This window comes from Gopherus flavomarginatus, chromosome 6 (genome assembly GCF_025201925.1).
Source record: "Gopherus flavomarginatus isolate rGopFla2 chromosome 6, rGopFla2.mat.asm, whole genome shotgun sequence".
Taxonomy (NCBI): Eukaryota; Metazoa; Chordata; order Testudines; family Testudinidae; genus Gopherus; species Gopherus flavomarginatus.
Genome location: NC_066622.1, coordinates 29,377,944 through 29,399,913, shown reverse-complemented (window position 1 = coordinate 29,399,913; position 21,970 = coordinate 29,377,944). Strand labels below are relative to the sequence as shown.

General features: G+C 43.4%; 1 protein-coding gene across 4 annotated transcripts in view; it reads right to left on the bottom strand.

Annotated features, from left to right (window-relative positions):
- CARD19 (caspase recruitment domain family member 19) overlaps positions 1–21,970 on the bottom strand; it is a 151,847-nt gene that overhangs the window by 115,565 nt on the left and 14,312 nt on the right. For all 4 annotated transcript variants that reach the window (XM_050959219.1, XM_050959216.1, XM_050959218.1 and 1 more), the window contains exons 2-3: positions 7,451–7,593; positions 5,157–5,310 (exon numbers count right to left, since the gene is read on the bottom strand). In XM_050959219.1, coding sequence (XP_050815176.1) covers positions 5,157–5,310; positions 7,451–7,593 — 297 coding nt within the window. The remainder of the gene's footprint in view (positions 1–5,156; positions 5,311–7,450; positions 7,594–21,970) is intronic.

Genomic DNA, 21,970 nt, shown 5'->3' with positions numbered 1-21,970 from the left:
ACTGCCCTGGGCAGGAGGGGATTCTCCTTCAAGAGACACCTAGGCCTCTGAGAATGTGGAGCTCAGCCTGGCGTAGGTCTGGCAGGCTCCTTACTGTGGAAACATCAGGACTGATTAATATTGCTCCTAGTGTTTAATTCATATTACAAAATTGTTCCACTAAAACACTGTCTGATTCGTGGACGGAGCTTTTCAGTCAGAAGAATTTAGTTGTGGGAGGATGGTTAATTTTTCAAATAAAAACAACCTACAGTTTGTGTGAATTCCAAATTTGCATTGCATTGCATTGCAGCAATTTGAGACCTTTTATTTTAGTGATTTTTCTGGTACCTTTGTGTCTTATCAGCCCATCCAGCTCTCTGGGCAGTTGGAACAAAAGCATGACAGACTCCCCCCCCCGAGAGTGGTGCAGAATGTGGCAAATGGCACCTCCTCAGCATCATTTCCGCTTCCACCGCAGAAACCTCTCCAGGCTCTGGATCCACAAGTGGGTTGTGGAGATGCATGAGCCCTTGCTACACATTGTCCCCACCACACCAATCCAACGTAGCAAACCTGCCCGGGTTAGTTCGGCCTTAACCAGCATTAGCTTGGAAGCTCTCTTCTCCTGTGCTCTGACATCCCTCTGAGTGGCGTTACAGAAGCATTCACTGAAGTGGGAAGCCTCAGGCTGCACAGATACCGCTGAACCTTTCTGCCAAGAGGTTGGCGAGAGTTAGGAGAAAAAAGCCCCTCTCCAAAGCCTCTATGGAGTCCTCAAAACCTATGATGCTTGATCGGCTGTTTTCGAGGGATGGCCTGCTTGCCTGCTGCATGAGAACCACCCACAAGGACAATGCCAGGAGCACCCTAGGAGAGAGACTCTTCAGAGTTCCCAGCCCCTTATCAGGGTAGCTCTGTGGGGGGATGATTTAGCCCTTTATCATTCTGTCCTCTGTCAGTATAAAGAGAAATGAACTTCAATAAGTATCAGAGAATAAGAATTGATTCAGAGCTTCAGAATACATCAGAAACGGTCAGTATCATGTATCTCGCCTTCCTCCCCCGCAGGCGGGACTTTTGCAACGCGACTAGACTTTTAACTTCAAGCTCTATATTTAATTAGAAGGGAAGAATTTTTGTTGTCTTTTAAAATTGTGAAATAACTTTGAAATTTACAACAGTTTTTCTTTAAAAAGGAGATTTGGAGAAAATATTTCCCCACGCCCCAAATCGTGTTTGTACTATAGGTTATCGAGTCGTAGGGCTGGAAGGGACCTTGGGAGGTCAGCTAGTCCAGACTCCTGCACTGAGGTAGGACCAATGGAACCTAGACCATCCCTGAAAGGTATTTGTCTAACCTGTTCTTAAAAACCTCCAATGACGGGGAGTCCACAACCCCGCTTGGAAGCCTATTCCAGAGCTTAATCACCCTGACAGTGAGAAAGTTTTTCCTAATATCTTATCTAAATCTCCCTTGCTGCAGATTAAGCCATTAATTTTTGTCCTATCTTCAGTGGGCACAGAGAAAAATTTATCTCCTTTATAACAACTGATCCCCTTTATAACAGTCCTTCACATATTTGGAAGACGGTTATCGAGTCCCCCCCCCCCCCAGTCTCTTCTCATGACTTAATAAGCCCATTTTTGAAAAAATCTTTCCTCATAGGTCAGGTTTTCTTAATCTTTTATCGTTTTTTGTTGCTCTCCTCTGGACACCTGGACTGCTCACAACTGGACACCGTACTCCAGCTGAGGCAGAGTAGAGCAGGACAATTACCTCCCAAGTCTTACCTACGACACTTCTGCTAATACTGCCCAGAATGACATTAGGCTTTTTTGCAACTGCATCACACTGTTGACTCATATTCAGATTGTGGTTCACTATACCCTCAGATTATTTTCGCCAGTGCTACCACCTCGCCAGTTATTTCCCATTGTGTAGCTGTGAATTTGATTTTTCCTTTCCAAGGGCGTACTTTGCACTTGCCTTTATTGAATTTTATCTTGTTAATTTCAGACCAATTGTCCAATTTGTCATGGTTGTTTTGAATTCTAATCCTGTCCTCCAAAGTACTTGCAGTCCCTCCCAGTTTGGTGCCATCTGCATATTTCATAAGCACACTCTCCACTCCACTATCCAAGTGACAGCAAACCACTGATAACTACTCCTTGAGTATGGACTTTCAGCCAGTTGTGCATCCACTTTAGAGTAATTTCATCTATGACTACATGTCCCTGGTTTGCTTATGAGAATGTCATGTGGAACTATATCAAAAGCCTTACTAAAAACATCAAGATATATCACATCTACTTATCTCCACCCATAATAAAATAATAATAATAATGATTGGAGATATACCTATCTCCTAGAACTGGAAGGGACCTTGAAAGGTCATTGAGTCCAGCCCCCTGCCTTCACTAGCAGGACCAAGTACTGATTTTTGCCCCAGATCCCTAAGTGGTCCCCCCAAAGGACTGAACTCACAATCCTGGGTTTAGCAGGCCAATGCTCAAACCACTGAGCTATCCCTCCCCCTATCTGCTAGGTGAGTAACCCTATTAAAGAAGAAAATTAGGCAGATTTGGCATGATTTGCTCTTGACAAATTCCACTACAAACTCTTTTTTTAGGTGTTCATAACTTTGCTCTAAATAAAGATTAGGCTCAAACCAAATAAAGATTTCAGCTTGAAGATGTCATTTCTTTCTTCATATTTACAACGTCAGGGCCCAAATCTGCAAATCCTTAGCACATGCTTAACTTTACTCAACAACAGGACAATTATTCATGCAAGTAAAGTTATGCATGCACTTAACGGCTTGAAGGATCAGGACCTCAGTATTTAAACAATTCAAGTTTACCTCTCTGAGAAGTAAAAATGATAGGCTTCCTTTCTTCTGCTTTAGGTTAGAAAGGGGCTGTGTTTTTAAGAAGGTTACTTTTCATGGGCTGTTATTTCATACATTAGTAATAAGAAGACACACCAGCTGTGTAGCACTTTACATTTTCACAAACATTAGCATATTAATCCAGACTGAGGATCAACTGGTTTAGTTATCTAACCTCTAATATACAAATACTTTTACTGTTCTCAGAATACATAATTAATTTCCTTATTACGTGAGACTAAGGAAGCTGCAGTCTATGACAATATAGTTATAGTATGTGTTTTAGCACAGAGATCTTAGTGATACCACTCATGTCTATGACATAGGAGACTCTGCTAAGGAATAGAGAACGTAATGCTGCTTTGTGGTTGTACCACACAAGTGAGGCAAAAGCAGTTGTGGGACTGCTTTGAATATTATTCAATGTGCAAAGTGCTATCTCATTTACCCCACAGACACAGTAACACCTCTATGCTTTACTTCACTCTACACGTCTAGTTGCTATTCTTAATCTGTGAGGGCCCAATCCTGATACATCTACTCCCTGGAGTAGGCTCAGGGCACAATTTTCAAAAGTGCTTAAGTCCCATTTTCAAAGGGACTTGGGCGCTTAAAAACTTAACATCTGATTAAAAAAAATCAATGAGAATTAGGCTCCTAAGTCATTAATGTGTTTTTGAAAATGTTACCCTCCGTGACTTCAGCGGGAGTATTTGGGTGAGCAAGGGCTGCAGAATCAAGCCCTTACTAAGTAATGACTGTCAGCTGTCCTCTATTCAGCCTTGAAGGGTAACTCTGCGCTTCTATTCCTGACTCCTTCAGCTAAAGCGACAGATTTCTTTGAGATGCTAGTGTGTTTGATCCAAGTTTCCACGTAGCCTCAGCAGGAATGGCATCTGCGAGACACACATCAAATCAACGGGCCGGACTTAATGCTGCTGGTAATGACTAATGTGGATTTCTGATGTAGAAATGGACCCAAATCAAAGCCCACATGCAAACACTCTCTAGTTGGGAGGGAAATTTCGGCTAACTTTGAAGTCTACATATTATCCAGGAGATGGCATGTGTGTGGTATGAAGAGGATGCTATCTCCAAATCAGTAGGGGTTTCTAGTACAACAGCTTTACTGCATAGTGAGATGCTAGATGAAGGCAGGAGGCTCAGTGTTTTGAAATATAGCAACTATTTTCCAGGTCAATTGTTCTGCAAAAAATTATTTGTTACATATTAATTAAAGAGAGATGTTTGCATTTTTGGCCTGGCCTGTTTTTGACTTTACATTGTCAATCTTAGGGGTTTGATCGCATGATGAAAAACTCTGCTGGAATGTACTCAAAACCACCAGGGGGTTGAATGGTGCAGCATCAGTGCTATTAGACAGTTTGTAGGGACTTTGCAACATGCAGCCCCTTTTGCAGCTTCATTAACCTAATTGCAACAGCCCTTCCTCAGGCTACTCAAATTGTTTCAGTGTGCTGAATGTATTTCACTTCCTCTTAGAGTATTTTTTCTTTCTCCAGGTTACTGGACAGGATGAGTCATACATGGCAAGCATTATTTTCCCAGCATGGTAAGCTGGACCACATCTCTCTCCTTTTAGAAAAAGTTCGGCTTTAAGGTATAAAAAATGGAAATAGCTAATCCTGAAAACACGTATGCATGTAATAAGGCCCATAGACTCAGTGTGACTACTCGTGGCCTATATGTTTGCAGGATCAGGGTCCAGGTAACTAACACTGTGGTGTGCCATTGCAAGTATTTGTGAAACAAGCATGATCTAACATCTGATGTGTGTGGAGTTAATGAAGCACAGCTGGGTGATTTAAGAATTGAGTGGAAGACAAGTCTCTGAGCCGCCTTGATTTTGTTACTTCGTGTCACACACTTGTTATTTTAAAACATAGCTTTTTTATTTCCTACAAGTCAGAATAAAGGCTTGAAGAATAAATAAACGGGCTACTAAAATGCATAAAAGGGAAAGGGGCAGTTATTAAAAGAAAGAAAGTTTGAATTGGGTTATTTTTCTGCATTTTACATGTTGGGCATAAATAGTATCTTAAATACAGGGGCTGTGATTTCAAAGCTAGTAAAGAGATTTGGACATCCAATTCCAATCAAAATTAATGGTGCAGCCAAATCCACTAGGTGGCTTCTAAAGTCTCCAGTCTGTAGAAAGTAGCAGATGGGAAAAGAGCATTTAATTCCTCAAAATAAGCTGGGATGCCGGCAAAGGCAAATTCTGTGATATATTGACTCAGGAAAGCCACAAGTCTCCCAACTTACTCAGGATTTTCCTGCTTGGCAAGTCATTATACAGTTGTTCGGCATTGATCTGTAAAGCCCTGTAAAATTCTTGACAGTGTTTGTCTCCTTTCTTTTGTAGGTGGCTTATAAGATCTGACAACCGAATATGAAGCAATGCCTTTGGATTTCTGAACTACAAGACAAAAAGCAGTCATTAGAACAAAGCCTACAAAAGCAATGATACAGTGCTGAATTAGTTCCTACTCTACAGTTACATTATGAAAGAGTGAAAATACAAAGTTATGTTTATTTTGCTAAAAGTATCTGTCAGTACATGAACATTCTAGGATAGGAAACGAAAATAATGATTCAGATCTCAAATGTCAACATCCACAATTTGAACCAGTTGCTTAACTTAGTTTGATCAAGCGTTGTTTCAGCATCTGATCAACTGCAGTGTAGCCCACACAATAGGAGACGTAATTGATGCCTATCATTTCCCAAGAGTTTGAGTTAGCAAGGAACCAATTTATTGTAAATATAGCACTAATAGAAATAGTTTTGATGCCATTGGCTAATAAAGAGTTCTCTACTTCTAATTTAGTCCTATTAAAAATGCACATCTCAGAACTGGGATAAACATGTGAAGAGATTTTCCACAGTTTTCTGGAATTTGGCCAGGACATATTCTAACCATCATGACAGCCCTACTGCATCACTCTTTGTGTTCATCCTGTCTTCCTATCCATGTTGCTACAGAGGAAGAGATGATCTTCCCCATGGTCTGACAAAGTGCTGAACAGTAGTAAACCTTACAATGAGAGTGAAAAACTTACATCTAGCCTTAGCTGAAATCATTTAGACACGTGTGCATCTGGAAAGTCTCCAAAAATATCTCTGGCAAATCAATATGAAAGCATTACACTTAGGACCAGTAAGGTAGAGAGAGAGAACATTACACTAAGGATCAATTCCTTATCTAGAGGGAGAGGAATGCCTTTGTATGCTCCTTACTCAGGCAAAATTCCCACTGAAGCCCTGAGAGGCCAGCAGTGTAAGGTGTGCAAGATGGAGCCTAATGTGTATCATGGGAATGATAAGTTTTGTAAATAAAAAAGAGAACAAATGTGCACGAGCTCAGGGGAAAGTGTTCAGTTTCGGTATGAGTGTAAGAGTGGCATCCAGCTTTCGTAACACCAGGACTTAAATTTACTGTGAATCCTAAAGGAACGAGCCTTTCTTTAACTGTTCACATCTCACATCATCTAAGTCAGGCCTCTTCCCCTAACTATGCAGATAGAATGGTTCGGATTCTGGTCTGACAGACACCATCTTACACTGCAATAACTTCACTCGTTTCAGTAGTGGCTGATCGAATTGAAACTGGCGCAAAACAGGATCCAGTCCATTATTTTGAACTCTAAAGGTCTGATGCACCATTGCCCTCTGCATCTTGCATACAGAGCGAGTGCAAACTATTATCATTCTGATGTGCTGGCATTTTATACCCACTTTGCACTCGCTTTGTACTGACATAAATCATTTTGCACCCAAAAGCAGGGACCATGTTGAAAAGGTTGGCTTTGCTGGCTTTTCTGCCTCAGGCCTGATCTATATTCCAAATTGCCCCAGTTTAACTAAGGGTGCATTTTTAAATCAGTTTAGTTAAACCCTTGTCTGGACACACTTAAATCAATTTAAACTTGGCTTGTACTGATTTAGCACGGGGATTTGCTTTAAAAACACACTTTTCATTAAATTGGTGCAACCTTGTAATAGAGACAAGGCCTCAGTTCCTCATGATCTCCATTTCCCAGATAACATTTTCCTACCACACAGAGATGTGGTAAGGAGAGATTCCTTAATAGCTGTGAGACTCTCAAATATTACAGTGATGAGTGCACATTTTGTAGACAGTAAGGGTATGGCTACACTTGAAATTTCAAAGCGCTGCCGTGTGAGTGTGGTCACAGAGCCAGCGCTGGGAGAGAGCTCTCCCAGTGCTGCACGTAAACCACATCCTCTATGGGTGTAGCTTGCAGCGCTGGGAGCCGCACTTCCAGCGCTGCGGCACTGATTACACTGAGGCTTTACAGCGCTGCATCTTGCAGTGCTCAGGGGGGTGTTTTTTCACACCCCTGAGTGTGAAAGTTGCAGCGCTGTAAAGTGCCAGTGTAGCCAAGGCCTAAGAAAGCAAAGGGACAACCATTTAGAGGCTTAGGGATTTGTCTTCTAAGTTGGCGTAGGCACCTTCACCAGTTCTAAACTAGATGCAGAACAGCCAGAAAATAAAGCTGCATCCGGAGATACTGCAGGAATATCTAGTCACTTACCTTTTCTGCTTCTTTATTGGTGAGAATTTGCGGATAAACTCTGTTTAGCTGAAGAATAATTTTATCAACCAGGTGCTCGCTCAGTCTGCCATTTCTCGTGAGAAAGTACATGTCCTGCCTCAGCCGATCACGGTAAGACGGATCTATGAACCAAAGAGCACACACAAAGAACCACTATTATATGATGGCAAAACTATTCGTAATTTCCATAAATTGCCTCTTGCATGAGGAAGGTAACACATGTAAACCAACTTTGTTTCATGGTCCTAAACTTTAAAGCTAGAAGGGACCACCAGATCACTTAGTCTGACCTCCTGCACATCACAGGCCACCAACCCAACCAGCACCTGTACACGAAACCCAACAGCTGAAAGTAGATGAAAATATCACAGACCACGGGAGACTAGACTATTATGTGCAGAGAATAGCAGGGACAAAAGTGGAACCGTGTTCAAAGCTCCATAATGGCTGGGAAATTATTAATAGCATAACTAATTAATAGGCGTGCTTCCCAAACTTTTGCAAGCTAAGCCAGCTTTCAAGAAAATGCAATCAATTGTTGTCCCCGTTCAACCTCACCATATGCTCCACATGTTGTCAAGGGACCATCCATCTGCAATTATACATCTTCTGCACCTCCTCCACCTCTTTCCTCTCAGCAAATCTTTTGCACTCACCCTCCCTCTCCCAGAGGAATGCACTCTATACTTTGGGAAATGCTGACCTAAGATATTTATATCCTACCAAGGCACTAATGGATGTATCAAATATCACCATTGCATCCACTTGTCAGAAAGACGTAACACTGCTGAAGGGATGGGGTAGAAAATACATTTCCTATGCATATTTAATAAATATTAAATCAAGTTGTAATGTTTTAAACTATTTTAAAAACTCATTATTTAATATAAAATCTTCTTTATCTCGCAGTGATACCCACTATCACTTCGAATGGTAAAAAGGCACATCACTGAAATATTGCACATACATTATTCTCTTCTTCCTCCACTGGAAATGCAGCCATCCCGCATATGGCAACTGTACACAATAGTTTAGGGCAGGAAAGGAAGATGTCTACCATAGCCAGTCAGAACTGCTGGGGGAATTTAGTTAGATTGAATGAAGGAATCCTGCAGTCCTGACTCTGTGCTGACACCCAGGCAAAGTTCCCATTGACTTACTGCCAGTTTTGTCTGAATAAGACTTGCCACAAGGTATATTCCCAAAACTGAAATGCAGCCAGGGCATTAGGAATAACATTTCTGCTAAAGTGCCAGGGAGTTCTTTATAGCTTTTATGTGACATACCAGGGTACAGTCCAGACAAATGAGCAGCTGTGTCGACCCTGCCCTGCACCCTTAGGTGCCTTACTATGCCTTGCTGTAGTATCTTCCAATGGGCCACTCACAAGCAGCCTTCCAGCATGCAAGTCACACCCTGAGCGTCTGTGTGTCAGCCATACCTGCGTTACACTCTGGCTCTCACCAGCCTGGGTTATACTGTAAGGTGACTCCAACATACCCCCAGTCTTAGAATTTGCTCCAGAAGTGTTCTGTACTTCTCAGCCCTCTCCTGGGCAGTATAAAATATTTTAAGTTTGTTATTCCTTAAAGGGAATAATATGCAGCTTTACACTCCATTTGGGAAAAGAGGAACTTTCAATAGAAATAAATCCTTTCAATGAAAGTGCACAAAATACAGGTAGAAAATAAACAGAACTTCAAAATAAAATGTGTCGTGTAAATTAAGTCCTTTGTAATCCTCAGTAAATTCAAGATTCCTGGTTTCCTGCATTGTTGTAGGCATCACTTCCAATTTTCCAGTAATTGCTTTGGCAGGAGCTTTCTCTTTAGAGCACAACATTCAGCTAAAAATAGTTTGGCTTGCTCTACGGCTATTTGTGTCCCAACTTTTCAAATACAGATCCATGCAGATTTCACAAATTATTGTTCCCTAGCTAGACTTTGAAAGAGGTCTTTATTCAGAACCATATTTGAAGTAGGTGTTAAAAATGCATGGTTCTATTACTGCCTTCTAGATACCTAAGCATTCATTCTAGACATCAGAGGTAGCGCAAATAGATCTGACTAGTGTAGGAAAAGAAACATGTAGTATATCCCAGGGTATATAGGTATCATTAAACTATATGAACAAGTTTCATTGGTATTTTGGGCAACTAGACAGTACGTGACCCTGCCCAGCCTCTGTGCTTCACTAGCTAGACATGGTGAACTAAACGATGACGGGACAGCCTGAGCACAGAACCTTGACGTGCTACTCAGTGCAAATGCAGCCCCTGACATTTACGTTATCAGAGGTTTAGTATTACATTTCCTTTTCTACAGCTGTGCGGCATTGAAAACGACCAGGAAAGGCTTCATTAAAACCTCCCAGAGTGACCATAATACAGTCAGAGGGCCAGTCACTCACACTAACATAAAGACATGGTCTATTGATACTGGAGAGGGCTTGCAATTCCATAGGCACAATTGGATTTCAGTTAGACTGTTACTATTTATCCAGTGTAGTAAATACTTTTATCAACCCTGTATGTTTTCCATGTGTTTCTAATTCTTACTTTCCAAATTACGTGCTTTAGCAGTATGTATTGAGCTGTTAGGACCATCTGCTACCCTGACTCAAATGCCATGCAAGTCCCTTTTGTTTCAAAGCAGCTTCATGGTACATGAGTCAGAGCAGAAATTGGACTTTCCCCTCTTCATACCTTCAGACTAACTCAGCTGAAAGCATGCCAGGCTCAATCTGAATCAGAGAGGCACTGGCAGCGTGGGTGTAGAGATGCTGACTCTCCATGCAAATACCCCAGCCCTACATAGATGGCTCAGAATCTAAGGGATTTCATCACAGCATGTAGGACTTCTTCGGGGTGAGACAGCCATGTTCCCTGCTCTGCCTGTGTGGACACAAAACTCTGTCCCCCTCCTCTCCAGCCACATAATTTATTACAGACTCTGAGCTGAAGCCTGAGGCCTTGGCTACACTCACACTTTACAGCGCTGCAACTGGGGTGTGAAAAAACACCCCCCTGAGCGCTGCAAGATACAATGCTGTAAAGCGTCAGTGTAATCAGGGCAGCAGCGCTGGGAGCGTGGCTCCCAGCGCTGCACGCTACACCCGTAAGGGATGTGGTTTACATGCAGCGCTGGGAGAGCTCTCTCCCAGCGCTGCCGCTCTGACTACACTCACACTTCAAAGCGCTGCCGGGGCAGCGCTCCCGCAGCGCTGCCGGGGCAGCGCTTTGAAATTCCAAATGTAGCCATACCCTAAGTATCACACCTACTTCTGCACTTTGCATGAGTTCTTCCATAGGAGAGCATAATGCAGGAAGAAAAACAGGGGAGTTATAAACACCTGAACAATTATGGCACCTCAAGGCTCAGGTAAATTTAAATGAATGTAAGTGCTAAAAGCACCACCAGGAACTTCCAGAACAAATATGCGAAACCAAATAAAAAATTAAGAGGCGAAAACACCAGCTGACTTTCCCCTCATTTTTTTTGCTGCCCTCCAAGTTTTGCCTATCTGCCAAACAGACAACATATCACAGTGTATTAACAGCAGTTACGCTGGTTAAAGTGAGGTTACATCAACTGAAGTTTACATTTACGTTAAGAACACATTTTGCATAGACTGGAATGGTCCCTGCACCCACAGCCCTTGACAATTATATGGTCACTAAGCAATTGCCAGTGGAGCTTTATGCTGGCATTTGAAAATCCTGCATTTGGTGAATAATGGATTATATTGTCTGGTGGAAGCATACAGGTTCTCAGGGATGGCTCTGCTTTTTTCCCCTCTATGCCAAAGCTGGCAGGACAGAAGGTTCAGACAGTGGTTGTAGTTTCCTTCGTCTGAGAGTTCAGGCCTCTCCTTGGATACTGCTGAACTGTTCATCCCAGGGATTAATTTGATCCCTGGCTCAAAGACAGTTATTTATGAAGAGAAATTATTTTGGTTTTTTGCCTGTGGCATGTACTCAATAGCTTCAGAATTTGGATCTGGGTGAATAGTCAGAATATCTTAAAGGGATTCTAGTCAATTAATAGAGATAGTAGTGAGGTAATATCAGCTAGCACATCTGAGCCCTTCACGTGTTCATCTCTCCCCTGTTGCTGTGTGAAAGGTCCACACAAACTACAGGAGGAAATGTCTCCACTCAGGCCCCAAGTATTCCAGGGCGGCAGAATCCATTGTGCTTCAGCAACTCAATTTACTTCTTTTATTTTAAAATTATGGGCTGGATCTTGGGGTCCACGAAGAGCATTAAGTGCAAAACTGGAGGTACATATGCACACTTTAAGGTGGCTTTCAGCCACAATGTGATACACTGCTCCTGAGACTGCCTTGCAAATATCTGATTCTGCAGTCTCCTCTAAGCTTGCCAATAGCCCCAATGGGTTCTGGGAAGCCCAGCCCCTTTTCTCTAAAGCAGTGATTCTCAACCTTTTCAGATTACTGTACCCCTTTCAGGAGTCTGATTTGTCTTGCATACTCCCAAGTTTGACATCACTTAAAAACCACCTGCTTACACAATCATACATAAAAAAACAAAAGTGTCACAGCACATTATTACTGAAAAAGTATGTACTTTCTCCTTTTTATCATATGATTATAAAATAAATTAATTGGAATATAAATATTGTACTTACATTTCAGTGTACAGTATATAGAGCAGTATAAACAAGTCACTGTCTGTATGAAATTTTAGTTTATACTGACTTTGCTAGTGCTTTTTATGTAGCCTGTTGTAAAACTAGGCAAATATCTAGGTTAGTTGATGTACCCCCTGGAAGACCTCTGCTACCCCAAGGTGCACCCCGGTTGAGAATCACTATGCCAGCTGGAAGAAAGGGGCTAGCGGAGCCATTGTAGTGGCTTCGAAATGCCACCTATATTCTATACGCCTGGCTAACTAAACCAGCTTTATTCTGGAAAACTGGCGCAAGGCAGCCCTAATGCACTGTGGTGTGGTAATCATCCATTTTTCAGTGACAGTCATGGGACCTCAGTCATTTATTTTAAATCTAAGCCAGAGGTGAAAGTAAGCCGGATCGATACAGTCTGCTTTGCCAGACCGGACTGGCTTCCCCAGGCCGGTGATATAAAGGGCCTGGGGCTCCCAGCATTGGCTGGAGCCCTGGGCCCTTTAAATTGCTACCAGAGTCCTGCTGCCAGCGCCCCTGGGTGGTGGAGGCGGCTCAGGCAGCGATTCAAAGGGCCCTTTAAATCATCTCCGGAGCCCCAGCTGCAGCCGCTACCCTGGGGGCTCCAGCAGCTGGGCTCAGGTGGCAATTTAAAGGGCCAAGGGCTCTGGCCACAGTGGGAAGCCCTGGGCCTTTGAAATTGCCACTGAAGCCCCGTTGCTGCAGCCCCTGAGGTACTGGAGGCAGCTGCGGGCTCTGGAGGTGACTTAAAGGGCCTGGGGCTCCCGGTCGCCGCTACTGCAGTGGTGCCCCAAGCCCTTTAAATTGCCAGCGGAGCCCAGGGGACTCCCGGCTACCACTGGTACCCCGCGGTCAGGCTTCTGGAAGAGATTTAAAGGGCCCGGGGTTCCGCTGTGGTAGCAGGGGCCGGGAGCCACTGGCCCTTTAAATTGCCACCTGAGCCCTGCTGCCAGAGCTCTGGGGTAGTGGCATAAGCCAGGGCTCCGCTGGCAATTTAAAGGGTCTGGGGCTTCACTGCAATATGGTAGCTGGAACCCCGAGTCATTTAAATTGCCCCCGAGCCTCGGGACTCCCAGCCACCTCTGCAGCTGGTAGCTCCAGGGGTGATTTAAAGGTCCTGGGGCTCCCAGCCACCGCTAACGCAGCCCAAGCCCCGGGTCCTTTAAATCTTGATTTAAAGGGCCCAGCGATTTAAAAGGCCCACCTCTTCTGGTTGAGGCCACGCCCCCTGCTCAGGACTCCAGCATACTGGTAAGTCCTTTAAGTTACTTTCACCCCGATCTAAGCCCATGTGCAATGTGCAAACGAAGTTTTAAAATCATAAGAGGTTGAGAATCATAGAATCTCAGGACTGGAAGGGACCTCGAGAGGTCATCTACTCCAGTCCCCTGCATTCAGGGCAGGACTAAGTATTACCTAGACCAGTGGCTCCCAAACTTGTCCTGCCACTTGTGCAGGGAAAGCCCCTGGTGGGCCAGGCCAGTTTGTTTACCTGCTGCGTCTGCAGTTTCGGCCGATTGCGGCTCCCAGTGGCCGCAGTTCGCTGCTCCAGTCCAATGGGAGCTGCTTGAAGTGGTGCGGTCCGAGGGATGTACTGGCTGCTACTTCCAGCAGCCTGGACCAGCGAACCATGGCTACTGGGAGCCGTGATCAGCCAAACCTGTGGATGCGGCGGATAAACAAACCAGCCCGGCTCACCAGGGACTTTCCCTGCACAAGCGGCGGAACAAGTTTGGGAACCACTGATCTAGACCATCCCTGACAGGTGTTTGTCCAACCTGCTCTTAAAAATCTCCAATGATGGAGATTCCACAACCTCCCTAGGCAATTTATTCCAGTGCTTAACCACCCTGACCGTTAGGAAGTTTTTCCTAATGTCCAACCTAAACAGCCCTTGTTGCAATTTAAGCCCATTGCTTCTTCTCCTACCCTCAGAGGTTAAAAAACAAATTTTTCTTCCTCCTTTGTAACAACCTTTTATATACTTGAAAACCATTATCATGTCCCCTCTCAGTCTTCTCTTCTCCAGACTAAACAAATCCAGTTTTTTCAATCTTTCCCCATAGGTCACATTTTCTAGACCTTTAATCATTTTTGTTGCTCTTCTCTGGACTTTCGCCAATTTGTCCAGTTTCTCAATTTGAGAAACTTGATTTAAACTCCTTGGAGCAGAGACCTTCTATCTTGTGCAAACTGATCATCAACAATCTAATAATGCATAAAAAATAGAATAAAAAGGAGTTCACACATGCAGGAGAAAGATTATTGATATATTTTCAAGCAGTAGAAATTGGGATTTGTTCTGCATTTCTAACTTGCAAGAGATTACATCAAAGAAGCAGCAACTACCATGAGAGAAATTCAAAACATTCATGTTGGTGTATGCAAAGATTTAAAAAAAACAACACATTATCTTGCTATTAGGATTTATCTCTCTGTCCCTTAATCCTTGCCTAAAAAGTTCAGAAACGAGGCCAGCAGCACAACGAGATTGTGGATTTAGGTTACAGCACCATCTTGGCACTGCCCCAGTTATTTTAATAGACTAATTACAACACACTTTCATTACTTACTGTGCGTGGAGGTTTCTGTGTTTTGAACAGAATACGCTTTAAATACTGTACAGAGACAAAGATTATCCCTTTTTTATGACAGGTTATGGACCAGATCTTGTAAACTCTTTATTCATCTGAGTAGCCCTACTGAAATCAATGGAATTACCTGAGTGAGTAAATGTTTGGGGCATTGAACCCCATATTTGTGCTTTCCTGTTCATTAAAACAATTCTGCAACCAGCTACATTACGAATACATCCTTACAAGCTTTCTACCCGCTGTGTTATATTACAGTAGTGTCCTGAGACTCTGATCAGGATTAGTGCCCCATTGCGCCAGGTGCTGTATCATGTGGAGGGATAGCAAAGTACTGCAATTCCATGCCTCCATGTGGGAAAGACAATCAGCAGTCCAGGGAAAGACAGTATTTAATTTTAAAATAATAGCTTCCTGTCACCACCGTTAATTACATTTTCCTCAGTGTGACAGGGTGGCTTGCCCTTAGGCTGGAAAGCCTGGGGCCAAGCCAACCCCGAGAACAGAATGAGTCCCATCTGAGGAGAATTAGACAATTTCCTAGAAAGAATAGAAGATAGCTGCAGTGAGACTACAGCGAATGATAGAGGCTCCTGCAGGGAAGACTATGAGACTAGGGGAATTGCTTCTGCTAGGAAGGGCCGGGACTAGTCCGCTAAGGCAGGAGGATAGACTTTGGTGTTTAGTTTTGAACTTTAAGCCATTAAAAAAAACAAAAAAACCCACCCAGCCTCCAAGTAGGGCTGTGACTGGAAGAGAGGCTCTGAAGAAGGGGAAAACAGAGGCAAGGCCCTGCAGAGTCAGCCCTGCTTGCACAGGGGTGCTGTGTGGCGGACACCCATCAGATTGCACATCTGCTCTTCCTCTACCAACATTAACCTAAGTGATTTTTAATCCAGCCCTAGCTTCATTCAGTCATGGAACTGCTGTAAGGAGACGGTAAACATGGAACTAGTGAACTGAAGTCAGCCCCAGTCTGGATATCATCACTGTACTGGGCTCAGGACCGGCTCTAGGCACCAGCAAAGCAGCACGTGCTTGGAGCGCACAATTCCAAGGGAGGCATTCCAGCCATTCTTTTTTGTTTTTTCCTTTTCGCATGGGTAGCATTCCGGCCACCCCTTCCCCCTCCCTTTTCTTTTTTTGCTTGGTGCGGCAAAAAACCTAGAACCAGCCCTGACTGGGCTACGAACACAGATGTAGAAGATGGCTCTTAGACTAGGTGCTATTTCAGTGACTGAGGAAGTTTAAACAAAGACTAATAATTTTACTTATTTATAGGAAATGGAAGCATTTATAAGGAGCTGGAGAGGAGGATCAGGAATTGTCGTTAGGAGTTCAAAGCAACAGAGATGTAAACAAAGCCTAATCATTACATGTTGACTCATATACCGTGCATACTCAGCACGCTTCAGATGTGCCCTGACACTTTTCCCCCCCTCTACCTAAATCCTGAAAGGTCACAGGAACATACTGGATGCACGTCAAGTTTACATTTCGAGCTGACACCTGGCCTCAGAAAGGAACAAAAAGGAAGAAAAGTATGTTTTCAAAATGTAATCAAGACTTATATCAGAGAGAAATGCGCTATTGTCAGTTATTTGCTGCCACTAGATCCTCACATATGGAACAAAATACATAATTCATAAATGCTTCAAGAAGCAAGGGATGGTAACAAAGCAATATGCTTCTCATTTTTAACCTTCAAGCAGAACATCATTTCCATTACAACCTTTCATAAAATGACACATATCTCTTCTTCTTACAAAACAGGCAATTATATTTTTGACAATAGCTGCTGAAAGACTAGGTCATTACAGTAACTATAGGTGTTTGAAAATGGGTATGATATACTCTGGTCTTGGAGGCAACAAGGCACAGTCAGCCCTCGAGGAGACTCTGCAAACAATACAGGCCGCTAGATTGTCCTCTTCCATAAGCCTGCAGGAAAAGGATCACAGTGGGGAAGGGGAGAATTCCAAAGTTCCCCTTCCAAATGTCTCACCCATATTATTCTATTAGGGGAGCACAGTTTGCTCACTCCATGACCAACCGTAGTTTTTGGCCCCAGAAGATGAAGATCCAAGGGGACTGGCAGGGAATCAGGGCTACACGCTCTGGCACTAGGGAAGTCCCCTTCCCCCACTGTTTGCAATACTGTAAGATGTTGAGAACCTCCTTTGAGATGCCAGCACCTCCAATTCACACGAAAGTCAATGGCATCTGAGAAGCTGAGTGCACATAGTTCTTTTTGCAGGATGTAAGCTTTCTGGGGCAGGAACTATCTTTTTGTTTCTTGTTTGTACAATGCTTAGTTCAATGGGGTCCTGATCCTTGATTGGTGTCATCAGACCAGCAAAATACGAATTATAACAAGACGACGACTAAGGCCATGTCTACATTTACCGGTAGATCGGCACGGCTGTGCTTTAGCAGGTCTGGTGAAGAAACACTAAGTCAATGGGAGAGCACTCTCCCATCAACTTGTTTACTCCATCTCCCTGAGAAGCATAAGGGAATTCAGCAGGAGAGCATCTCCTGTTGACACAGTGCAGTGTAGACACTGAGGTAAGTGGATCTAACTATGTTGACTTCAGTTACATTATTCACGTAACTGCATAACTTAGATCAATCTACCGCGGTAGTGTAGACCTAGCCATAATATCAAACTACAGTAGTCACCATAAACACCTTTATAATTTGTCCTTTTGCCTAATTAACTTCACTGCGATAGTCCCCATACTTATAGCAGAGGATATACTGGCATAGTGCACGCATGGTTGTATATGGTAGCACAGTAATAGGATAGGGAATGCCGTATGTCATGGCACAGAGTGAGCTGTGCTCTAGAACCCATTACTCCCTCTAGAGGGCACCCTCCGGGGACTGGTTTTGTTACCTTCAGCCCTCTCTGGGTGGAATCACGCAGTCCTACCACTCTTAGACCAGATCTCAGGGCAGCAGCCTCCCTGTTTACCAGCCATGTTAACAAGACAGGCCCAACTGTGATTGGCACCTGTAAGCCCTTTTCTGCTGGAAGCCTCTGACCGGCAGCTGATTAAAGTGACTAAAAACAGCTTCTTCAAAACAAATGATTATTTAATCACCATAGGAAGGCAGAAAGGATAAAACAACAAAAGGCATATCTGTCTGGGTCTTACCCAGCCTTTATTCTTTCCTTGCAAGTTCTAGATAGGTTCCATCCAGTTCATATCCCCTACTCCCGGCCTGGGAGAGATAGACAGCCAGCAGCATTCTCGGTGTCTCTGTCAAAGATCCATCTTCACCTGCTGCTACCTGCTTCCTCTCCAGGCCAGGTTCTTTAACCCTTCAGTAACCCCTTTGATCCTAGGCTCAGAGCTGAGAAGAATAAACCTGGATAGTCTGGTTGGAGCCAGACAATTAATTTCTCAATTAATAGCTTTCCCATTGTTTCCCTAAGGACCCTTGGTATTCACTCTGGGGATACCTTATATTTGTCATGGTTTCATTTCCTTCTTGTTTCCCCCTGACAGCCTCCTTTGATTTAGCTCCATGAAGATAGGTAGGCTAGTATCAAGCAGGTACACTGGGCTGCATATGTTATCCATTAAAAAAATATACAGCTATCTCCCTTATTCTCCACACCATAATAACATTAATAATACATAGATACCAATTCTACAGGCTGTCACGGTGGCCACTGCACGTAAGGATTCTCCAGAACACTTGTTGCAAGTCTCCTCCAATTATTACTCTAAAAAGGTGGTTGGTACTTTTCAAAATCCTGTTAGGGTGAAATTGACAGAGTTGGAATTTGAAGGCACATGATAGGAACAGTGCAATGCAAGCTCCCCACCAACGTGCCTTAGGACTAAGCTGCAGGAACACTCTTTAGGGATGAATGGTTAGTGTTCTCTGCTCCTCTCTGCTCAGATTTCCAAAAAAGGCCTGCTTCTTATTTTCCTTTCTTTTCTTAAATAGACGTGTCCACAGAGAAGTGGTCTAAGATTATCAAATCACATCTGTCACTGAACAGCTGGCAGGTGATAATGATTTTTGGTCTCTACTGATCTGTGCTGGATTCAAAGTGATTACCTAGACGTGAAAGGCTCTGTATTGCACTGCCAGTCCCCTGAGTCATGCAGTGCCTAGTGCTCATGGAAAGTTTCTAGTGCCTGCACTCAGAAAAATGTTCTGTAGCAACATTAGTAACCCATCTTTACTTTAAACAACAGTTAACATATTAAATTCATCTGGGAAAGCACAAAAAATTACAAAGCATTTGATCACTAAATATGGTGTCATTTGTCTCACGCGTGTTATCAGTTCTCTAACCTTCACATGAAGGTCACATTTTCTTCTATAATGTAACCAGGAAGTGTTTGTACTGTATATACTGAGGTAGAATCTTGATGCATAGAGGACTCCAATTAGATATAAATGACACAGATGTTTTTGGAAGGGTTGGATAGATATTGGGTATATTATACTGGTGATATATATTATTTTCATTAAAATGTTAAAAGATCACAGTATTGTTTTCTCAGTATGCTACGTTATGAAATTTAACATGTAGCAGCAACAGACTTGCTGGTGTCTTCTGTCCGTATACATTCCAGTACCCAATTACGTAAATGAGCAAAGACACAGAAACCAAAGCTCGCTCCCTCAGAATTGTATGCAGACCCCAATCCTGAATACGTGTGCCTAAACGTAAGCACATATCCAGCCTATTGACTTCAGTGGAGCAATGCACATGCTTAGGTTTAAACATGTGTCTAGGTATCTGCAGAATTTGAGCCTTAGAATATATTGCTCTCTGTAACCTTGTGAACCTAATGGGCTGTACACAGGCACAGGGATTCATGATAGCATGTTTGACTGCATGGTTTCATTGTGTTGTACTGTTCAGAATTGGAACCAGATTTTGGAAATGGATTTTAGGACTGAATAAAGCTTTTCCAAATAGTATTCAGTAGATCCTTTCCAAATATTTTGAGTAACACAGTACTACTACTTACAAACTCCACATAAATATTGGCTCTATATATCAAAAATTCATGACTCCAAGGCTAAAGCATGACTCACATCATAATTAGTCCCATCTTCACAACTTCAGCGCTTATGGTGGCCTGGCTGTTTTGAAAACGCAGTTGCTAAGAGCTTCAAAGTTGTTATGATATCAGATCAGAAGTGAATAGCTCTAGTAAATGAATGAAAACCTTCTACTGACCCGTGAAATTAAAATACCAGACTTGTAAACCAAGTAACTCTGCTGTGCACAAATTGATGGCAATTACTCTCACCATAATTATCTTGAAGTTAAAAATCTCTCATTATGCAGAGCCGTTAAGAAACCAGCCCTGCTATTGTTTTAAATGCAAAACTTCCGTTTTCACTACTAGGGATTACTCATGTGGAAGAGTTGCAGGATTAGGTCCTAAATTAACTTTAGGATTATAAAAGTAAAACAAAATTAAAAAATCCAGGACCCCAGTGTCTTAAATTGTTTTTTCTTCTCAACATTTTTCATAGCTCCAAGTACACTGATCAAGCTGAAAGTCATCAGTGCTTTTGAAATTTGATTCTCCACATCACAGTCATATTAGATGTATCATCCAAGGCTAAATGCTAAATAAGAAAGCAGGAATCAAATGCCTCCTGCATGGAACTCCCATTGCCTTCAATGGGAGATTCATTCATGGGGAGGCTACAGGATTAGGCCCACAGCCAGCTATGGAGGAGAGACAATATCTCATACCTACACACATCAGCCACCTCAGGCTATTTAAATGGATGCTTTTTGTGTTTGTTTAGAAACAAACAAATCATTACTCCCAAATTCAAGCCATGAGCCAGTATTTCATATTCACCTGGTAGCAATCGTAATAGATCTGATTATTATGTTCTGCATTTATAAAGGGCCCTTTGCTGTGGCAGCTAGAGCACTTCTCCACAGCAGTTAAAAGCAGGCCCACCCGGGTAGACGCAGCAGTCAAGTTACTGCAATGTTTGCAAGGAAGAAAGAAAATGAAAAACTAAACAAAATCTCAAACCCAGATCAGTCTATCTTGCCCCACAGCTCTTGAAACCAGCTAGCAAGTTCATTTTATTCATGCTCTGTATTTGCATTAGAGCTGGTTGTGAACTTGAGAACCACTGTGTGAGGACGTGAGGAACCATCTTTTTGTTCTGTGTTTGCACAGCACCTAGCGCAATGACCGGGGCTCCTAATTTGAGCTCAGAACTTGCATGAGGAGGATAAGAGGACTGTTACTGCCCAGTGTGAACTATTGATCCTGTATCAATTGGGGGGACATGGTATTTACTACCGTAAATCAGCTGAGTACGTATAACCCAAGAGCAAAGACATGCCAAAGGGTATATTATTGGCGGGAGTTAAGGTTTATGGCAGAAAATTATTGTCCTGCAAGTTAACAGTATAACTAGGTTTTCACTATAGAGCTACGTAGACAGACACAGCGCTAGGGTACCACACAATGTGCTGTGTGACCATTAGCATGGTGTGGAGGCCAGTGAAGTCTTCTGTCTGTCAGGCTGCAGCCTGTCCTGCATTCCATTAAAATCGGCCTGGTTTCCAGTCATTACATCGCTGGGATACACAAGCTGAAGGTTGCCCTAGGGAAGCTCTCACTCCCACAGTACATTTTTAAGGGCTATTTGAAGGAAAAAAGAGACTGAGTTTTGAACTGCAGAAATGCAAAGGGGTTGTTTCCTCTTGAGGGGGAGAATTTCTGCTTCCAAAAGTCAATGCTGTGCTTACAAGCCAAGTTTTCCAGACAAGTATTGATGAGGACACAACATTGCCAAGACACAGCGGGAAGTATTTCCAGATGACTGGCTTGCTCTTCCTTGCTGAGGCCTGACAAACTCATTGCAAAGAATACTCCTAAATGCTCCCAGCCACTGCTCCAACTTCCACTCCCAGCTATTCGCACCCCCTGCAGTCAGAATCGCCCATATCCACCGGACGCGCTCTATGCGCTTTCTCCAGCCACCCCAGCTTCATGCGCCCCCTGCAGCCAGTCACCCACAGCCAGCAGCCACACTCTGTGCGCTCTCTCCAGCCACCCCCAGCTCCATGCACCCCCTGCAGCCAGTCACCCACAGCCACCAGCCGCGCTCTGTGCGCTCTCTCCAGCCACCCCAGCTCCAAGCGCCTCCTGCAGCCAGTCACCCGCAGCCACCAGCCGCGCTCTGTGCGCTCTCTCCAGCCACCCCAGCTCCAAGCGCCCCCTGCA